The sequence below is a fragment of the Salvelinus alpinus genome, chromosome 6 (assembly GCF_045679555.1).
Source record: "Salvelinus alpinus chromosome 6, SLU_Salpinus.1, whole genome shotgun sequence".
Classification (NCBI taxonomy): Eukaryota; Metazoa; Chordata; class Actinopteri; order Salmoniformes; family Salmonidae; genus Salvelinus; species Salvelinus alpinus.
Window position 1 is genome coordinate 30082627 of NC_092091.1, and position 18956 is coordinate 30101582.

At 44.0% G+C, this 18956-nt stretch overlaps 2 protein-coding genes across 8 annotated transcripts in view; both read right to left on the reverse strand.

The window, feature by feature from the left end:
- Positions 1-3294: 3294 nt before the first annotated feature.
- On the reverse strand, positions 3295-6404 carry pigc (phosphatidylinositol glycan anchor biosynthesis, class C). Its single transcript, XM_071406234.1, has 3 exons — positions 6319-6404; positions 4589-4831; positions 3295-4387 (listed from the first exon to the last, which is right to left on the reverse strand). The coding sequence occupies exons 2-3, from the start codon at positions 4826-4828 to the stop codon at positions 3686-3688; spliced, it is 942 nt and encodes a 313-aa protein (XP_071262335.1). The 5' UTR covers positions 4829-4831; positions 6319-6404; the 3' UTR covers positions 3295-3685.
- A 1304-nt stretch (positions 6405-7708) lies between these two features.
- Positions 7709-18956, reverse strand: part of LOC139578525 (SUN domain-containing ossification factor-like) — an 81345-nt gene continuing 70097 nt past the window's right edge. For 5 of the 7 annotated variants that reach the window (XM_071406240.1, XM_071406238.1, XM_071406239.1 and 2 more), the window contains 2 exons: positions 14439-14494; positions 7709-13501 (listed from right to left, as the gene is read on the reverse strand). In XM_071406240.1, coding sequence (XP_071262341.1) covers positions 13028-13501; positions 14439-14494 — 530 coding nt within the window. In that variant the 3' untranslated portion in view covers positions 7709-13027. The remainder of the gene's footprint in view (positions 13502-14438; positions 14495-18956) is intronic. The other 2 variants (XM_071406236.1, XM_071406242.1) reach the window with 2 other exon arrangements.

Sequence of the window (18956 nt, forward strand, 5' to 3'; positions counted from 1 at the left end):
GCCTCTTTGATTGACATCATGGGAAAATCAAAAGAAATCAGCCAAGACCTCAGAAAAAAACCTAGCATTGCCTTTAAATTGTTTAAAAACAAGTGAAACAATTTAAAGGCAATGCTACCAAATACTAATTGAGCTGAAAATAAATTATTATCTCTACTATTATTCTGACATTTCACATTCTTAAAATAAAGTGGTGATCCTAACTGACCTAAGACCGGGAATTTTTACTCTGATTAAATGTCAGGAATTGTGAAAAACTGAGTTTAAATGTATTTGACTAAGGTGTATGTAAACTTCCGACTTCAACTGTACATAATACCTCAATTACCTCGACTAACTGGTATCTCCTGTATATAGCTTTGCGACTGTTATTTTACTGCTGCTCTTTAACTATTTGTTATTTTTTAACTTATCTATTTTTTACTTAACACTTATTTTTCTTAACTTCATTGTTGGTTAAAGGCTTGTAAGTAAGCATTTCACTGTAAGGTCTACCTGTTGTATTCGGCACATGTGACAAAATCTGATTTGACATTGCCTGAGGAAATAGAGGTAGACTAGGGAAGTGCCTAGGGGGAGAGAGAGACAATCCACCCGGCTGAACTCAGTCAAGGATCAAGTGCTAACAGTCAGTATCTGGATAATATGTGTAAAATACTTGATAATGTATGTGATATCAACAGAGAAGTATATTTTCTGGGTGATTTAAATATTGACTGGCTATCATAAAGTTGGCCACTCAGAAAAGAACGTCAAACTAACCAGTGGCTGCAACCTCGATCAGGTTGTTAGTCAACCTACCAGGGTAGTTACAAACAGCACAGGAATTAAATCATCAACATGTATTGATCACATCTTTACTAACGCTGCAGATATTTGCTTTAAAGCAGTATCCAAATCCATAGGATGTAGTGATCACAATATAATAGCCATATCTAGGAAAACCAAAGTTCCAAAGGCTGGGCCTAATATAGTGTATAAGAGGTCATACAATAAGTTTTGTACTGATTCATATGTTGATGATGTAAAGAATATTTGCTGGTCTGTGGTGTGTAATGAGGAGCAACCAGACGCTGCACTTGACGCATTTATGAAACTACTTATTCCAGTTACTAATAAGCACACACCCAAACGCTGACACTACACATCCAAGAATATCGGACCAAATTATGAAAGACAATAATTGTACTTTTGAATTCCGTAAAGTCAGTGCGGAAGAGGTGAAAAAATGATTGTCTATCAACAATGACAAGCCACCGGGGTCTGACAATCTGGATGGAAAATTACTGCGGATAATAGCAGACGATATTGCCACATCTTCAATTTAAGCCTACTAGAGAGTGTGCCCTCAGGCCTGGAGGGAAGCTAGTCATTCCGCTACCCAAGAATAGTAAAGCCCCCTTTACTGGCTCAAACAGCCAACCAATCAGCCTGTTACCAACCCTTAGTAAACTTTTGGAAAAAATTGTGTTTGACCAGATACAATACTATTTCACAGGTAACGAATTTCAGCATGCTTATAGGGAAGGACACTCAACAAGCACAGCACTTGCACAAATGACTGATGATTGGCTGAGAGAAATTGATAAAATGATTGTGGGGGCTGTCTTGTTAGACTTCAGTGCAGCTTTTGACATTGTCGATCATAGTCTGCTGATGGAAAAACGTATGTGTTATGGCTTTACACCCCCTGCTATAATGTGGATAAAGAGTTACTTGTCTAACAGAACACAGAGGGTGTTCTTTAATGGAAGCCTCTCAAATAAAATCCCGTTAGAATCAGGAATTCCCCAGGGTAGCTGTTTAGGCCCCTTGCTTTTTAATTTTTTTACTAACGACATGCTACTGACTTTGAGTAAAGCCAGAGTGTCTATGTATGCGGATGACACAACACTATACATGTCAGCTACTACAGCGCCTGAAATGACTGCAACACTCAACAAAGAGCTGCAGTTAGTTTCAGAGTGGGTGGCAAGGAATAAGTTAGCTCTAAATATTTCTGAAACTAAAAGCATTGTATTAGGAACAAAACACTCACTAAACCCTAAACCTCAACTAAATCTTGTAATAAATAATGTGGAAATTGAGCAAGCAGACACTCTGACTAAACTGCTTTGAGTAACCCTAGATTATAAACTGTCATGGTCAAAACATTGATGCAGTAGTAGCTAAGATGGGGAGAAGTCTGTCTATAATAAAGCGATGCGCTGCCTTTTTAACAACACTATCAACAAGGCAGGTCCTACAGGCCTTAGTTTTGTCGCATCTTGACTACTGATCAGTCGTGTGGTCAGGTGCCACAAAAAAGGACTTATGAAAATTGCAATTGGCTCAGAACAGGGCAGCACGGCTGGCTCTTGGATGTACACAGAGCTAATATTAAAAATACGCATGTCAATCTCTCCTGGCTGAAAGTGGAGGAGAGATTGACTTCATCACTACTTTTATTTATGAGAGATATTGACATGTTGAATGCACCGAGCAGTCTGTCTAAACTACTGGCACACAGCTCGAACACCCATGCATAGCCCACAAGACATGCCACAAGAGGTCTCTTCACAGTCCCCAAGTCCGGAACAGAATATGGGAGGCACACAGTACTAGATAGAGCCATGACTACATGGAACTCTATTCCACATCAAGTAACTGACTCAAGCAGTAAAATTAGATTTTTTAAAAATCCTTATGGAACAGCAGGGACTGTGAAGCAACACAAACAGTCACATGCATATACACACACACACACACATGGATTTAGTACTGTAGATATGCGGTAGTGGTGGAATAGGGGCCTGAGGGCACACAGTGTGTTGTGAAATCTGTGAATGTATTGTAATGTAAAAAAAATAAAAATAGAAATTGCCTTAATTTTGCTGGACCCCAGGAAAAGTAGCTGCTGCTCTGGCAGCAGCTAATGGGGATCCATAATAAATACAAATAAATACAAATACAAACTCACCATGGAGCCACAAGACCGACCGCAGCACCAACCACGCCAGGCCCCTGAAAGGGGATGCTGACATCAAGTGGATTTAGTACGGTACTGCAGACATGTAGCTCGTGTTTCCCAACGCCAGTCCTCCAGTACCCCCAACAGTACACATTTTTGTTGTAGCCGTGGACAAGCACACCTGATTCACTGGAGGAGGGTACTGGAGGAGGGAAATAAACAGCAACAGATCTCCTTTTTTGTTGTTGAGTTGATGCATGACTTGAACGTTTCCCCACTTGTGAAGCTGAATAGGTTTAATTAAATCATTTCCACTTACCAATAACAGGAATAAATATAGCTGATACGATCATAAACAAAATAACTTTATTTTTCCAAAACGGCATTTAACACCTGACCGTACAACAAAGGTTAAAATCATTACAGGTTGAATACTTCCTATTTCATTCAACATGGTCACAATCTACCTTGCCTCAGAGCCCTTGGTTACTAGACACACGTTTAGAAGTTGTATAAAAGTGGTGGAATCTGAGAAAAGCCTCTACAGTAGGCAGCAAAGAGCTTCAGTTCCCTGCTGAGAAACCATATTGTTCTGTTAAAATAGGAGCAACAGCTTTCTATAAAGTTTTTCAAGGTTGCCACTCATCCTACCAGTCTGGTACTGGTAAGGGACAGACCCTTACCGTCCTCAGTGGATAACGGCGTGGGTGGCTTGGCCCCCCAATCCTCTACCCATCAATGTAGAAAGTGTGTTAGATCCTCTCGTATCTCCGCTTCATCCCAGGGTCCCTGGATGTTATCTTTGTCACTCTGCAGTCGGATCAACAGCAGAGGACACAGCAGGGTCACAGTCCCCAACAGTGCAGCCAACAGCACAGCCCCCCCAGGCCACAGAGAACCCAGCCCCGCCACCCCACACACCCCCACCAGCACACACACACACCCAAACACCCACGGGGCACAATCTCTCAGCCGCTGCAGCAGGCAAGGCCATAGGGCAAACACTAACAGGGCCCAGCAGAGCATGGTGAAGGTATGAAGGGAGGAGGGAGAGGAGGAAGAGTCCAGGCCACCGGAGGTGTGCAGGTCCCCGGGGAGGCGCGAGGCTAGGCAGACAGAGGCGAACAGGGCAGCGTTGAGAGAGAGGCTCCCAGGGGGAGAAGGTTGGGCGTAGGGGAAGGCCACCAGGTGGGCCAGCAGCATCAGGGCTGTCATGGCGTACACTGTGTCTGTACAAACTGACTCTGTTAAAGTCCTGAGGACAGGAGAGAACCCAAAAGTGAAGGAGAGGAAGATAGAGGCACTCTGCAGGTCAGACCAACGTGTACGGTGATGGTTGTCTGAATCTCCCCGCGGAGCCAGTGCTTGGTAGAGTCCATAGCCCAGCAGGGCACAGAGCAGGCCGGTCCACAGCAGCGTGGAAGGGGAGAGCAGGCCCTGGAGGGAGAAGAGAGGGGTTAGACTTTATAGAACTAATGTGACACAGGCGTTTAAAACTGAATGACAATGTATTCCCCAATAAAGTTCCCAACTTTTGACTAGAGTCCGAGCTATGTGACTAACACTATATTGCCCTGGTCAAAACATTAGTGCACTGTGGAGAATATGGTGTCAGAGATTCACCCTAAGGTCTCTTACCTGCTCCATGTACAACCAGAGAGTGAGGAAAAGAGCCACACAGGAGATCTGCTGAGCCACCAGTCCTGCCTCCTGCACCACGGCCCAGTAGCGATACTGGTGGAGGCCCTCGTTCCTCCTGAGCTCCTCCAGGAAGCGGCGGTCCACATAGTTATCAGGGAAGGGTTGACGTTCCCATAGAACTTTCCTCCAGGGCACTGCTGGGCCTGGGGCTTCCCCTGACCCACTGTCTGCCCCCATCAACTGGACACAAACACCAAAACCATAGGCAAATTATGAAACACATAGATCACATAGCTTGACGCACATCTCATTGCAAATTGATGGGCATTAATATGGAGTTGGTCCCCCCCCTTTGCTGCCATAACAGCATCCACTCTTCTGGGAAGGCTTTCCACTAGATTGTGGAACATTGCTGTAGGGACTTGCTTCCATTCAGCCACAAGAGCATTAGTGAGGTCCGGAACTAATTTTGGGCAATTAGGACTGGCTCGCAGTCGGCGTTACAATTCATCCCAAAGGTGTTCGATGGGGTTGAGGTCAGGGCTCTGTGCAGGCCAGGCAAATTCTTCCACACCGATCTCGACAAACCTTTTCTGTATGGACCTCGCTTTGTGCACAGGGGTATTGTCATGCTGAAACAGGAACGGGCCTTGCCCAAACTGTTGCCACAAAGTTAGAAGAACAGAATTGTCCAGAATGTCATTGTATGCTGTAGCATTAAGATTTCCCTTCAATGGAACAAAGGGGACTAGCCCAAACCATGAAAAACAGACCCAGATCATTATTCCTCCTCCACCAAACTTTACAGTTGGCACTATGTATTGGGGCAGGTAGAATTCTCCTGGCATCTGCCAAACCACAGATTCGTCTGTCGGATTGCCAGATGGTGAAGCGTGATCGCTCCAGAGAACGCATTTCCACTGCTCCAGAGTCCAATGGCGGCGAGCTTTACACCACTCCAGCCGACACTTGGCATTGCACATGGTGAGCTTAGGCTTGTGTGTGGCTGCTCGCCCACGGAAACCCATTTCATGAAGCTCACGACGAACAGTTACTGTGATGACGTTGATTTCAGGGGCAATTTTAAACTATTTTTTTTTGTTGGAAAGGTGGCATCCTATGACGGTGCCACGATGAAAGTCACTGAGCTCTTCAGTAAGGCCATTCTACTGCCAATGTTTGTCTATGGAGATTGCATGGCTTTGTGCTCGGTTTTATACACCTGTCAGCAACGGGTGTGGCTGAAATAGCCAAATCCAGTCATTTGAAGGGTTGTGTTCGACAGGATGAAAACTGGTAATGTTTCATGGGTAAATTGTGACAGACTGATCTACAAATAATGAGTTATTTATGGAAGGTGATTTGTAGATCAGTCAGTCGGTAGTCGCCCGCAATGTCGTACAAGCCAACTATGATACTCATTACATATTGTGTCTTTCATCTGTCAAAACAAACAAACTATAGACATGGGTAGAGAAATTGGTACCAACGTTTCAGAACACAACATTATCACATAATTTATGACAAGCACTGCCAGGCTTGTCTTGAAAGCGGATTATGGTTGTTAGCTTGCCAGTTACCTAGCTAAAGCGGCTAACGTAGCCGGCTTAGCTCTGATATTATTGCTACTAGTTGTCATTCAACAGAACCATCCTGAAAATATACCACAAACCCTGTTACATTTTCGTTATAACTACTTATTTCGGTAAGAGATGTTCTGATTTTACCTGCAAGGGACTGAGTTGGACAGCTCTGAAGCAGGCAAGAACACTAAGTACTTCCGGGTTACGGATTTTTCTGGAATCCTTCAGAATAAGAGTTCCGTCCTGTATACTTTGTAAATCAAATCAAATGTTATATCACATGCGCCGAATACAACAGGTGTAGTAGACCTTACAGTGAAATGCTTACGTACAAGCCCTTAACCAACAATGCAGTTTGAAGAAAATACCTAAAAGTAAGAGATAACAAATGATTAAAGAGCAGTAGAAAATAACAGCGGGGATATATACAGGGGTACAGGAAGCTTGGCCCCAGTGATCTACTGGGCCGTACGAATGAAACATGAGGGAGAAAATGACGGACAATGTGCAATATTAGATTATATACTAGTTATCATAAAAAGAATAAGTGCATTTCTATATAATCTGATTTATACATTTTTTAAAGCCTGAGTGGACAATGTTTATTGTGTGTACGCCTATGATTTATTGCACCATACAATTTTCTGTACATCGTCTCGCAGTAAAAAGGGTGTCCGTTGCTGCTCATTTTACAGGCTTTAAAGTGTGGCCAATCAACTTTAATTCATAAAACTCTATGCACAAGGACTACTTTGAACAATTTCCACTGACATTTATACCAAAACACATTTACTTGAACAGTGCAGATGCAAAGTTTGGTAACAGACTGATGGCACAAACAGCCCAAACCATCATTCTGTTACCAAATTTAGCATCAGTGGAAATTTTTTAATGTATTCCTTGTGCAGTTTTATTTTTTTTGCTTTGCAATCATTTGTTTTTGTTTCACATACATTTTAATGTGAAAAATCTGAGTCTCATTATCACTCCATTACTGTGGAATTTCCCATATATTTTCTTCCCAGTCCCTTTCTGAACCATTTCCTCCTTTTCCCCTCTCATCCCATCTGTCCCTCATTCATCCATCCCCCATCTCTTGTTCTCTGCTCCCATGCATCCCCTCTGAGGTTGCATCCTGTGTATAGCAAATGTCTCCAGTCCGATGGTGGAACAGTGCAGAGGGATAACAACCTCTGAGCCCCTCCAGAACACAACAGTCAGCTCCTCCTGAAGGTTATTTTTGGCCCAAAACCAAAAGACATGTGGGTCAAATAAGTAGGATTGTTTAATTTACACACCAATAGGCTTTATGTATTTGTAAAAAGCAGGATTTGATCAATTATTTCCTAGCTGTTAACAGTTCATGTTTTGTAGTGCATGTGCTGATCACTGTTCTACCAGAAGATGGCGAAGTGGCGCTACTCAACACAGCAGGAGTCTGTAGAGAAGAAATAAGGTTCCTCTGATCCTAGATCTGTGCAACCTTTACCTAGGACCAGTCACATGAACAAATGCAGACTCCAAAACAGTCAAGTGAAAGACAAAAGGTTTTATTTAGAAATTCACAGTTTCTAATGGCACTACATCTTTGTAGTTACACTCACGCTCCTGTTGCACAATACTATGCAGCTCTTCCTCAGAGTACTCACAGTGAGAGGAAAGAGAAAGAAAGAGGGAGGCATGGACAAAAAGCACTTGAGACAGGGTTTAGTGTAGAAAAACAAAAAGGCATGAAGGTAGTAATAATAACAGTGCACACTGAGCCCCCGGGGTCACCAAGGGGTCACCAAGGACACTGTTAAATTAGGGCTTTGCAGAGTCTCTCACCTGCATGTCAAGAGAAAACACTCTCACAGTGAAACAAACACTCACAGTGAAACACTTCCTTGCATGCATGCATACACACAAGTATAATATCATACACATTCAAAAAAGGAAGCAAAACAATGAGGGTCATGATTAGCTGGGTATGGAACACTTCTTCAGATAAAGTTTTGCGTTCCAAACCCTTTCCCAACATTCCCTTTATTAAATTCATCCTCTGAAAACCACTACCTGCCTACGAGGTGGGGTGAATGTACAGTAATGAACAACAAATTAATGAATGAATGACAGCTAGTAAGGAAAGTAGAGGTGGCCAGTTAAAGGAGCCATTCATGGTAAAGGGAAGAGAAGTGGTTAAATTAAAAGAACTCTTGCCACAGTGTCTGAACCCTGACCTGTGTAGGGGTTAGAGGAGAGTGGAGAGGGTAGAGTAGGGGACCTGGGAGTCTGGTCTGTAGCGGTAAACTATAGAGGGAGTGTGTAGTGTTAATTTGGTTTGTGGTATTCCAGTGTCTCTTTCTCAGTCAACAACCAACCCAACTCAGAGGCCATCAGATCACACCCACACTATACACAGGCCTACTACACAGATATATAGTACACAGAGATGGGATTTTTCACATTTCCCCCTTTGCCGTGCCAATCACATCCTTGCAGACACAGAACCAATGACTTCAAACATTTCTTCTCTTTTAACTTCATCTTCCCAAAGGACTCTGAACAACTAAGGAAGCAGACCCACACCCTCTGATTTGTGAGGTGTGGCTGGTTCATATGGAATATTATTCTGTCTTATACGATCCAGCAACAGTTACAGTGAGGGAAAAAAGTATTTGATCCCCTGCTGATTTTGTACGTTTGCCCACTGAGAAAGAAATTATCAGTCTATAATTTTAATGGTAGGTTTATTTGAACAGTGAGAGACAGAATAACAACAAAAATATCCAGAAAAATGCATGTCAAAAATGTTATTAATTGATTTGCATTTTAATGAGGGAAATAAGTATTTGACCCCTTCTCAATCAAAAAGATTTCTGGCTCCCAGGTGTCTTTCATACAGGTAACGAACGGAGACTAGGAGCACACTCTTTAAGGGAGTGCTCCTAATCTCAGTTTCTTACCTGTATAAAAGATACCTGTCCACAGAAGCAATCAATCAATCAGATTCCAAACTCTCCACCATGGCCAAGACCAAAGAGCTCTCCAAGGATGTCAGGGACAAGATTGTAGACCTACACAAGGCTGGAATGGGCTACAAGACCATCGCCAAGCAGCTTGGTGAGAAGGTGACAACAGTTTCTGTGATTATTCGCAAATGGAAGAAACACAAAAGAACTGTCAATCTCCCTCAGCCTGGGGCTCCATGCAAGATCTCACCTCGTGGAGTTGCAATGATCATGAGAACGGTGAGGAATCAGCCCAGAACTACACAGGAGGATCTTGTCAATGATCTCAAGGCAGCTGGGACCATAGTCATCAAGAAAACAATTGGTAACACACGATGCCGTGAAGGACTGAAATCCTGCAGCGCCCGCAAGGTCCCCCTGCTCAAGAAAGCACATATACATGCCCGTCTGAAGTTTGCCAATGAACATCTGAATGATTCAGAGGACAACTGGGTGAACGTGTTGTGGTCAGATGAGACCAAAATGGAGTTCTTTGGCATCAACCCAACTTGCCGTGTTTGGAGGAGGAGGAATGCTGCCTATGACCCCAAGAAACCATCCCCACCGTCAAACATGGAGGTGGAAACATTATGCTTTGGGGGTGTTTTTCTGCTAAAGGGACAGGACAACTTCACCGCATCAAAGGGACGATGGACGGGGCCATGTACCGTCAAATCTTGGGTGAAAACCTCCTTCCCTCAGCCAGGGTATTGAAAATGGGTCGTGGATGGGTATTCCAGCATGACAATGACCCAAAACACACGGCCAAGGCAACAAAGGAGTGGCTCAAGAAGAAGCACATTAAGGTCCTGGAGTGGCCTAGCCAGTCTCCAGACCTTAATCCCATAGAAAATCTGTGGAGGGAGCTGAAGGTTCGAGTTGCCAAACGTCAGCCTCGAAACCTTAATGACTTGAAGAAGATCTGCAAAGAGGAGTGGGACAAAATCCCTCCTGAGATGTGTGCAAACCTGGTGGCCAACTACAAGAAACGTCTGACCTCTGTGATTGCCAACAAGGGTTTTGCCACCAAGTACTAAGTCATGTTTTGCAGAGGGGTCAAATACTTATTTCCCTCATTAAAATGCAAATCAATTCATAACATTTTTGACATGCGTTTTTCTGGATTTTTTTGTTGATATTCTGTCTCTCACTGTTCAAATAAACCTACCATTAAAATTATAGACTGATCATTTCTTTGTCAGTGGGCAAACGTACAAAATCAGCAGGGGATCAAATACTTTTTTCCCTCACTGTATTACTGGGGCTGATATAGTTACGGCCCTCAGTACCCTGATAGAGGTCTAGTTAAGAGAGGTTTGTGTGTGTGTGTGTGTGTGTGTGTGTGAGAGACAGTGGAGGTGACTCAAAACCACAGAAATATAAAAAGGTGAACACCTTGTTGTCGCTATATCTTTGTAAAAACAAATATTAGTCACAAAAGAGGTGAACACCTGAGCCAACGTGTTAAATAGTGTGTCGGGCAGCCAGTGGAAAAATCACACAGTATGCGACAGTACCATGGTATGTATGTACAATATATGTACATCAGAGGCTGGTGGGAGGAGCTATAGGAGGATGGGCTCTTTGTAATGGCTGGAATTTAATAAATGGAATGAGTCAAATGTGGTTTCTTTGTGTTTGATACCGTTCCATTAATTCCATTTAATGGTGGGAGGAGCTATTATGTGACCCACTAGGCTACCTGGGGTGGCAGGTAGCCTAGTGGTTAGAGCGATGGACTAGTAACCGAAAGGTTGCAAGATCGAATCCCCGAGCGGACAAGGTTAAAATCTGTCGTTCTGCCCCTGAACAAGGCAGTTAAACCCACTGTTCCTAGGCCATCATTGAAAATAAGAATTTGTTCTTAACTGACTTGCCTAGTTAAATAAAATGTTTTTTCTTTGCCATTACAACGAGCCAGTCTTCCTATAGCTCCTCCCACCAGCCTCCTCTGATGTACATGTACCTTTGTGTGTGTGTATATGCGTTTTAATTGCAACCATTATTATTGTCTGTACCGTGTGTGTGCCCCTGGGCTACAGTATGTGGGGGTTGCTGTGAGGCCAGGACATAAATAGATAAATAAAACTGGCCTCACAGAGTCCTCAATAGGACCTCAGGGGATCTGCTCTCAAAGTGAAGTTACCCCTAGACACTGTTCTAAGATCAGTATTGCATTGTTGATTCAAATGGTGAACATGAGGAATTGGGGGAGGGGAAGCTGATCTTAGATCAGTAACTAAAGGCAACTTCTACCCACAGAGTGAGGATGTGGGCTGTGACTTCTTCAGACTGAACTGTTCCCAACAACAACTAGAATATCACACAACACTCAGTTCTCAGCATGGCTCATATACAGCTCAATATAAAAACACAACCCAACTAACTGACTGGGTTCTGAGACTACCTGCCACAATGTGCAAAAACAACCAGCCTATAAAAAGTCCAGCAGCTAAGCCTCAAATTTGAGGGGAATTGTTGATTTTGTGATAAAAGCACCACATTTCACACACAGCTAGAACAAGTCCAAAGAAGTGTTGTTGTTTTTTTTAGCTATAATGCCATCACAGATGTTTTGTATTACCACCCTGGCAGCATTTCCAAAATGGCCACCAACCAGCCCCATGGAGCCATATTGGACAGGAGTTACATGGCCATATCTCCATAAATAATAGGTACATAAAGCCCAATGGATGGCTTAAAATGTTTGGGGGGGTCTGTAGAATACAATAGAATGGCTCAAGTATACCAGTTATATGTGATCTTTAAAATGTATGCAGAGATGTGTTGAAAATGTGCCCAACAATCTACCCAAATTACTGACTCTTGAATATACTTCATCCTAATTTTCCATATTTTAACAGTACAAAATCCCTTTTCTCTTAGCTGGCTGTGTGTTTGTTAGTGTGTGTGTGTGCGTGTGTATTTTGGGCCCAGCCCATACAACTTTCAGAGGTCTTACTGGAGAGACAAGCTGCTATGTAAACTAGTTCAATAGTTAGAGCTTCTCCCTTAGTATCACAGCTGGATAAACATGGCTAGCCGCTAGAGACACAGAGACATGAACACACACACACACACACACAGTGCATCTTCATTTAGCTCTGCTGGTTGTGTTAGGTTAGACTGCCTGAGAGGGCGAGACAGAGGGCCTGTGTTGTGTGAAAGGTTAACACCCCAGTCCCATATGAACAACAACTGCAATAGTGTTAGCTAGCTCTGAACAATACACAGAGAATGAACAGAATGTGGAAATGGAGGACAGGAGAAAGGAGGGGGGGATGGGTTAGAGAAGTAACTAGTCCTGCTGCACAGTTCTCTCATTGCGACACATTTCATACTTACAGCTTCATACTCTACTTTCACAGGCCCCAGGAGAGGCAGGGGGCTCCGGTAGAAGCTCTACCCAGCCAGCCCTTCTCCTCTCTGGGCACAGGGCTGTAGTACAAGCCCCTGACGCCTAGGTCTTATGGAGCAATGTGCTTGTCCAGTAGGAACAGGTAACCCATGTTTGAATGTCTGTTTTCTTATAACACTCCAAAGCATTACAGTTTTTCTCTCCGAAAAGAAAAAGAACAATACTTTGAATGTATTATTTTTTCCATTGGTGAAAGCTTTCGAATGGACAGTAAAGGCACATGACCGTTAAATGGTCTCTGATTTGTGGGGAGGGTGGCTGTTGATGGGCAACTAATGTCATGGTTTCCGAGTTCCACTGTGGGCCAGGGTGCTCATGGGAGAAGTGGTTCAGAGATGTGGCCATTTTGGAGCGAGACCACACCCCTTCACACCTCCCTAACCAAGTCTGCTACCAGGGTGCGTGTGTGTGTGTCTATGAGTCAGTCTGAAGTGTGCGTTTGTGATTAGACATGTCCTGTGACGGCCGTGGGGCCTATAGTCCCCACGCTGATCTCCTTGTTTCCCTTGATCAGCTGCTGCAGGCTGGGCAGAGAGTGCATAGCCCCCCCTGTCTGTCTGGAGGATAACTGCAGCTCCACTTGACGAGACCTCTGACGCTTCGCTGACCTCTTCTTAGAGGGAGGGAGGGAGGGGAGGCAGAGCGGGACGGGGAGGGCAGCATGGCCGTTAAACATGCACGGGGGGGAGGAGAGGGGCGGGCCACGACTGATGTAGGACTCCTCAGAGTGGGTGGAGGAGCTACCGCTGCTGCTCTCTGAGGGGAAGTGGAGCTCCTTACAGGAGATGTCTTCTAAAATTGGAGGAGGTAGTGGGGGAGGGGGAGTCACGGAGTGGGGGAGGCCGTTGCATTCGAGTGCCCCGTCAGCCACTGGGGAAGAGGGAGCTGATAATGCTGCCTTCAGTTTACATCGTTTCTTCTGGAGAGAGAGAGAGAGAGAGAGGGAGGGATGGAGAGATTGATAAATACAGAGTACAGGGCAAACCGCAGTTGTAAAAATATGTTAAGTCATGTTAACCACCTCTATACCAGACACACTGCACAGTTACAACCAAACTAGACAGACACCAAGCTCTCAAAGATACATTTTGATTGTGTCTAAATATTTTGATCCAGTACTGTGCGAGGCACAAACAGGACAGCACAAGGCAGGGAAGGCAGGGACAGTGGGGAGAATGGCATTAAAAAGGATAGGGTGCTGACCAAACCTTAGAATCTCTATATAAACTCGAGCAAAGCCATGTTATGCAGATTAAACCCTGACCCAATGACTACCAAATGAAGGGTAGCTGCCGGTCCCTCCTGGATCACAGCTTAAGTCTGGGTTGTGGATAAAAACAGGATATCAGCTATTGGTGGGTTACAACTTAAAAACCACTGCCCAATCCTGCCCTGTGCCTGCTCCTACATCATCCCCCCTAACAGTCCAGCTCCAGTGTCAGCAGAGAAATGGTTAACCTGACTAAATCCACAGAAACTGCCTGTAATCACAGATCTAGGATCAGCTTAACTTTCCCCAGAGCCTAACCTTAACCATTAGGATGGGAGAACGCTAAACTAACCTTAGATCAGAGTCTAGGGCAGCGTTTCCCAAACTTGGTCCTCTGGACCGTTTTGGTTTTTGCCCTAACACTACACAGCTGATTCAATGCTTGATGATAATTTGAATCAGCTGTATAACGCTAGGGTAAAAATCAAAACGTGCACCCATTGGGGTCCCGAGGACCGAGTTTGGGAAACCCTGGTCTAGGGGCAAATTCACCTTACTCCACTGAGACCATAAACAAACACGATGGCCGCTGGGGCCACCATACAACAGCAGTAGCAGACGGAGAGGAGAGCAGGGGACACTGTACCTTTTTCTCTGGTGAGAACCTTAAAGGTTCAACAATGTATAGGTCGTCGGGGCCTACTGAACAGGGAGAGAACAGGGCCATGTTAATGATGGGATGGCATACAGGAACACACATGATACAAGCAGCATGACACCACATTGCAAGTAGTACTACTGATTACTATTAAAGTAATATTACACACCCTTGATATACTATATCCCAGAATAAAGGTTATAGCTACACTGAAGAGGTTATAGCTAGTAGTTAGCCTACATTGGGCCTACAAGGCAGTTTTCTCTAGTTGTTGCTACTACTTGCAGTGGTCTAACAGAAGCAGCCAGGCTAAAGCATTGTGTTCTATGTACAGTACCAGTCAAAAGTTTGGACACACCTACTCATTCCAGGGTTTTTCTTTATTTTGACTATTTTCTATATTGTAGAATAATAGTGAAGACATCAAAACTATGAAATCATGTAGTACACGCAAGCACACTAAGACAAAACCTATTCTCCCTCAGGAGACTGAAAAGATTTGGCATGGGTCCTCAGATCCTCAAAAGGTTCTACAGCTGCACCATCAAGAGCATCCTGACTGGTTGCGTCACTGCCTGGTATGGCAACTGCTCGGCCTCCGACTGCAAGGCACTACAGAGGGCAGTGCGAACGGCCCTGTACATCACTGGGTCCAAGCTTCCTGCCATCCAGGACCTCTACACCAGGCGGTGTCAGAGGAAGGCCCTAAAAATTGTCATAGACTCCAGCTACCCTAGTCATAGACTGTTCTCTCTGCTACCGCACGGCAAGCGGTACCGGAGCGCCAAGTCTAGGTCCAAGAGGCTTTTAAACAGCTTCTACCCCCAAGCCATAAGACTCCTGAACAGGTAATCAAAAGGGCTACCCAGACCCCTCTTTTTCACTGCTGCTACTCAGTTGTCATCTATGCATAGGCACTTAAAATAACTCTACCTACATGTACATACTACCTCAAATAACCGGTGCTCCCACACATTGACTCAGTACCCCCCTGTATATAGTCTCGCTATTGTTATTTCACTGCTGCTCTTTAATTACTTGTTACTTTTACCTCTTATCTGTATTTTTTAAAACTGCATTGTTGGTTAGGGGCTCATAAGTAAGGATTTCACTGTAAGGTCAACACCTGCTCTATTCGGTGCATGTGACTAATACAATTTGATTTGATTTAGTAAGCTAAAGTGTTTAACAAATCAAAATATTTTTATATTTTAGATTCTTCAAAGTAGCCACTCTTTGCCTTGATGACAGATTTGCACACATGGCATTCTCTCAACCAGCTTCATGAGGTAGTGACCTGGAATGCATTTCACTTAACAGGTGTGTCTTGCTAAAAGTTAATTTGTGGAATTTATTTCCTCCTTAATGCGTTTGAACCAATCAGTTGTGTTGTGACAAGGTAGGGTGGTATACAGAAGATGGACTTGGTCTTTTACCAAATAGGGCTATATTATGGCAAGAACAGCTCAAATAAGCAAATGGAAACGACAGTCCATTATTTTAAAGACATGAAGGTAAGTCTTCACGGAACATTTCAAGAACTTTGAAAGTTTCTTAAACTGCAGTCATAAAAACTGGGGTGGCAGGTAGCCTAGAGTTAGAGTGTTGGGCCAGTAACCGAAAGGTTGCTGGATCGAATCCCCGAGCTGACAAGGTAAAAATCTGTCGTTCTGCCCCTGAACAAGGCAGTTAACCTAATTTGCCCCGGAAGACCGTTATTGCAATTAAGAATTTGTTCTTAACTGGTTAAAAAAATAATAATATTAACCATCAAGCACTATGATGAAACTGTCTCATGAGGACCGCCACAGGAAAGGAAGACCCAGAGTTACCTCTGCTGCAGAAGATAAGTTCATTAGAGTTAGCAGCCTCAGAAATTGCAGCCCAAATAAATGCTTCAGAGTTCAAGTAACAGACACATGTCAACATCAACTGTTCTGACAAGACTACGTGAATCAGGCCTTCATAGTCGAATTGCTGCAAAGAAACCACTACTAAAGGACACCAATAAGAAGAAGAGACTTGCTTGGGCCAAGAAACACGAGCAATGGACATTAGAACGGTGGAAATCTGTCCTTTGGTCTGAGTTCAGATGTGAGATTTTTGGTTCCAACCGCAGTGTCTTTGTGAGATGCTGAGTAAGTGAACGGAGTATTTCTGCATGTGTGGTTCCCTCTGTGAAGCATGGAGGAGATGGTGTAATGGTGTGGGGGTGCTTTGCAGGTAACACTGTTGGAGATATATTTAGAATTCAAGGCACACTTAACTAGCATGGCTACCACAGCGTTCTGCAACAATACGCCATGCCATCTGGTTTGCGCTTAGTGGGACTATCATTTGTTTTTCAACAGGATAATGACCCAACACACCTCCAGGCTGTGTAAGGGCTATTTGACCAAGAAGGAGAGTGATGGAGTGCTGCATCAGATGACCTGGCCTCCACAATCACCCAACCTCAACCCAATTGAATGGTTTTTGGATGAGTTGGACTACAGAGTGAAGGACAAGCAGCCAACAAGTGCTCAGTATATGTGGGAACTCCTTCAAGACTCCTTCAAGACTTGAGAGAAGGCAAAGTTGTCATCAAGCCACAGGGTGACTACTTTGAAGAATCTAAAATACATTTTGATTTGTTTAACACTTTTTTGGGTTACTACATGATTCCATATGTTTTATTTCATAGTTTTGATGTATTCACTATTATTCTACAATGTAGAAAATAGTCAAAATAAAGAAAAACCTGGAATGAGTAGGTGTGTCAAACCTTTGACTGGTACTGTATACTCTCATTCAGTTCAGCATCTGCATGGACACACAGCTGGCAATGACAGGTGCTCTGGCCCAAGGACAACAGACACATACAGTGGGGAGAACAAGTATTTGATACACTGCCGATTTTGCAGGTTTTCCTACTTACAAAGCATGTAGAGGTCTGTAATTTTTATCGTAGGTACACTTCAACTGTGAGAGACGGAATTTAAAACAAAAATCCAGAAAATCACATTGTATGATTTTTAAGTAATTAATTCGCATTTTATTGCATGACATAAGTATTTGATACATCAGAAAAGCAGAACTTAATATTTGGTACAGAAACCTTTGTTTGCAATTACAGAGATCATACGTTTCCTGTAGTTCTTGACCAGGTTTGCACACACTGCAGCAGGGATTTTGGCCCACTCCTCCATACAGACCTTCTCCAGATCCTTCAGGTTTCGGGGCTGTCGCTGGGCAATACGGACTTTCAGCTCCCTCCAAAGATTTTCTATTGGGTTCAGGTCTGGAGACTGGCTAGGCCACTCCAGGACCTTGAGATGCTTCTTACGGAGCCACTCCTTAGTTGCCCTGGCTGTGTGTTTCGGGTCGTTGTCATGCTGGAAGACCCAGCCACGACCTATCTTCAATGCTCTTACTGAGGGAAGGAGGTTGTTGGCCAAGATCTCGTGATGCATGGCCCCATCCATCCTCCCCTCAATACGGTGCAGTCATCCTGTCCCCTTTGCAGAAAAGCATCCCCAAAGAATGATGTTTCCACCTCCAAGCTTCACGGTTAGGATGGTGTTCTTGGGGTTGTACTAATCCTTCTTCTTCCTCCAAACACGGCGAGTGGAGTTTAGACCAAAAAGCTCTATTTTTGTCTCATCAGACCACATGACCTTCTCCAATTCCTCCTCTGGATCATCCAGATGGTCATTGGCAAACTTCAGACGGGCCTGGACATGCGCTGGCTTGAGCAGGGGGACCTTGCGTGCGCTGCAGGATTTTAATCCATGACGGCGTAGTGTGTTACTAATGGTTTTCTTTGAGACTGTGGTCCCAGCTCTCTTCAGGTCATTGACCAGGTCCTGCCGTGTAGTTCTGGGCTGATCCCTCACCTTCCTCGTGATCATTGATGCCCCACGAGGTGAGATCTTGCATGGAGCCCCAGACCGAGGGTGATTGACCGTCATCTTGAACTTCTTCCATTTTCTAATAATTGCGCCGACAGTTGTTGCCTTCTCACCAAGCTGCTTGCCTATTGTCCTGTAGCCCATCCCAGCCTTGTGCAGGTCTACAATTTTAGCCCTGATGTCCTTACACAGCTCTCTGGTCTTGGCCATTGCGGAGAGGTTGGAGTCTGTTTGATTGAGTGGGTGGACAGGTGTCTTTTATACAGGTAACGAGTTCAAACAGGTGCAGTTAATACAGGTAATGAGTGGAGAACAAGAGGGCTTCTTAAAGAAAAACTAACAGGTCTGTGAGAGCCGGAATTCTTACTGGTTGGTAGGTGATCAAATACTTATGTCATGCAATAAAATGCGAATTAATTACTTAAAAATCATACAATGTGATTTTCTGGATTTTTGTTTTAAATTCCGTCTCTCACAGTTGAAGTGTACCTATGATAAAAATTACAGACCTCTACATGCTTTGTAAGTAGGAAAACCTGCAAAATCGGCAGTGTATCAAATACTTGTTCTCCCCACTGTATATATGAGTGAGTGATTGAGTGAGTGAGTGAGTGAG

Coding starts and splice junctions, on each gene's coding strand:
- pigc (XM_071406234.1), bottom strand. CDS start 4,828: ATGGGGGCAGACAGTGGGTCAGGGGAAGCCCCAGGCCCAGCAGTGCCC. Junction 4,388..4,588: donor TCTGGTTGTACATGGAGCAG/GTAAGAGACCTT, acceptor TTCTCCCTCCAG/GGCCTGCTCTCCCCTTCCAC.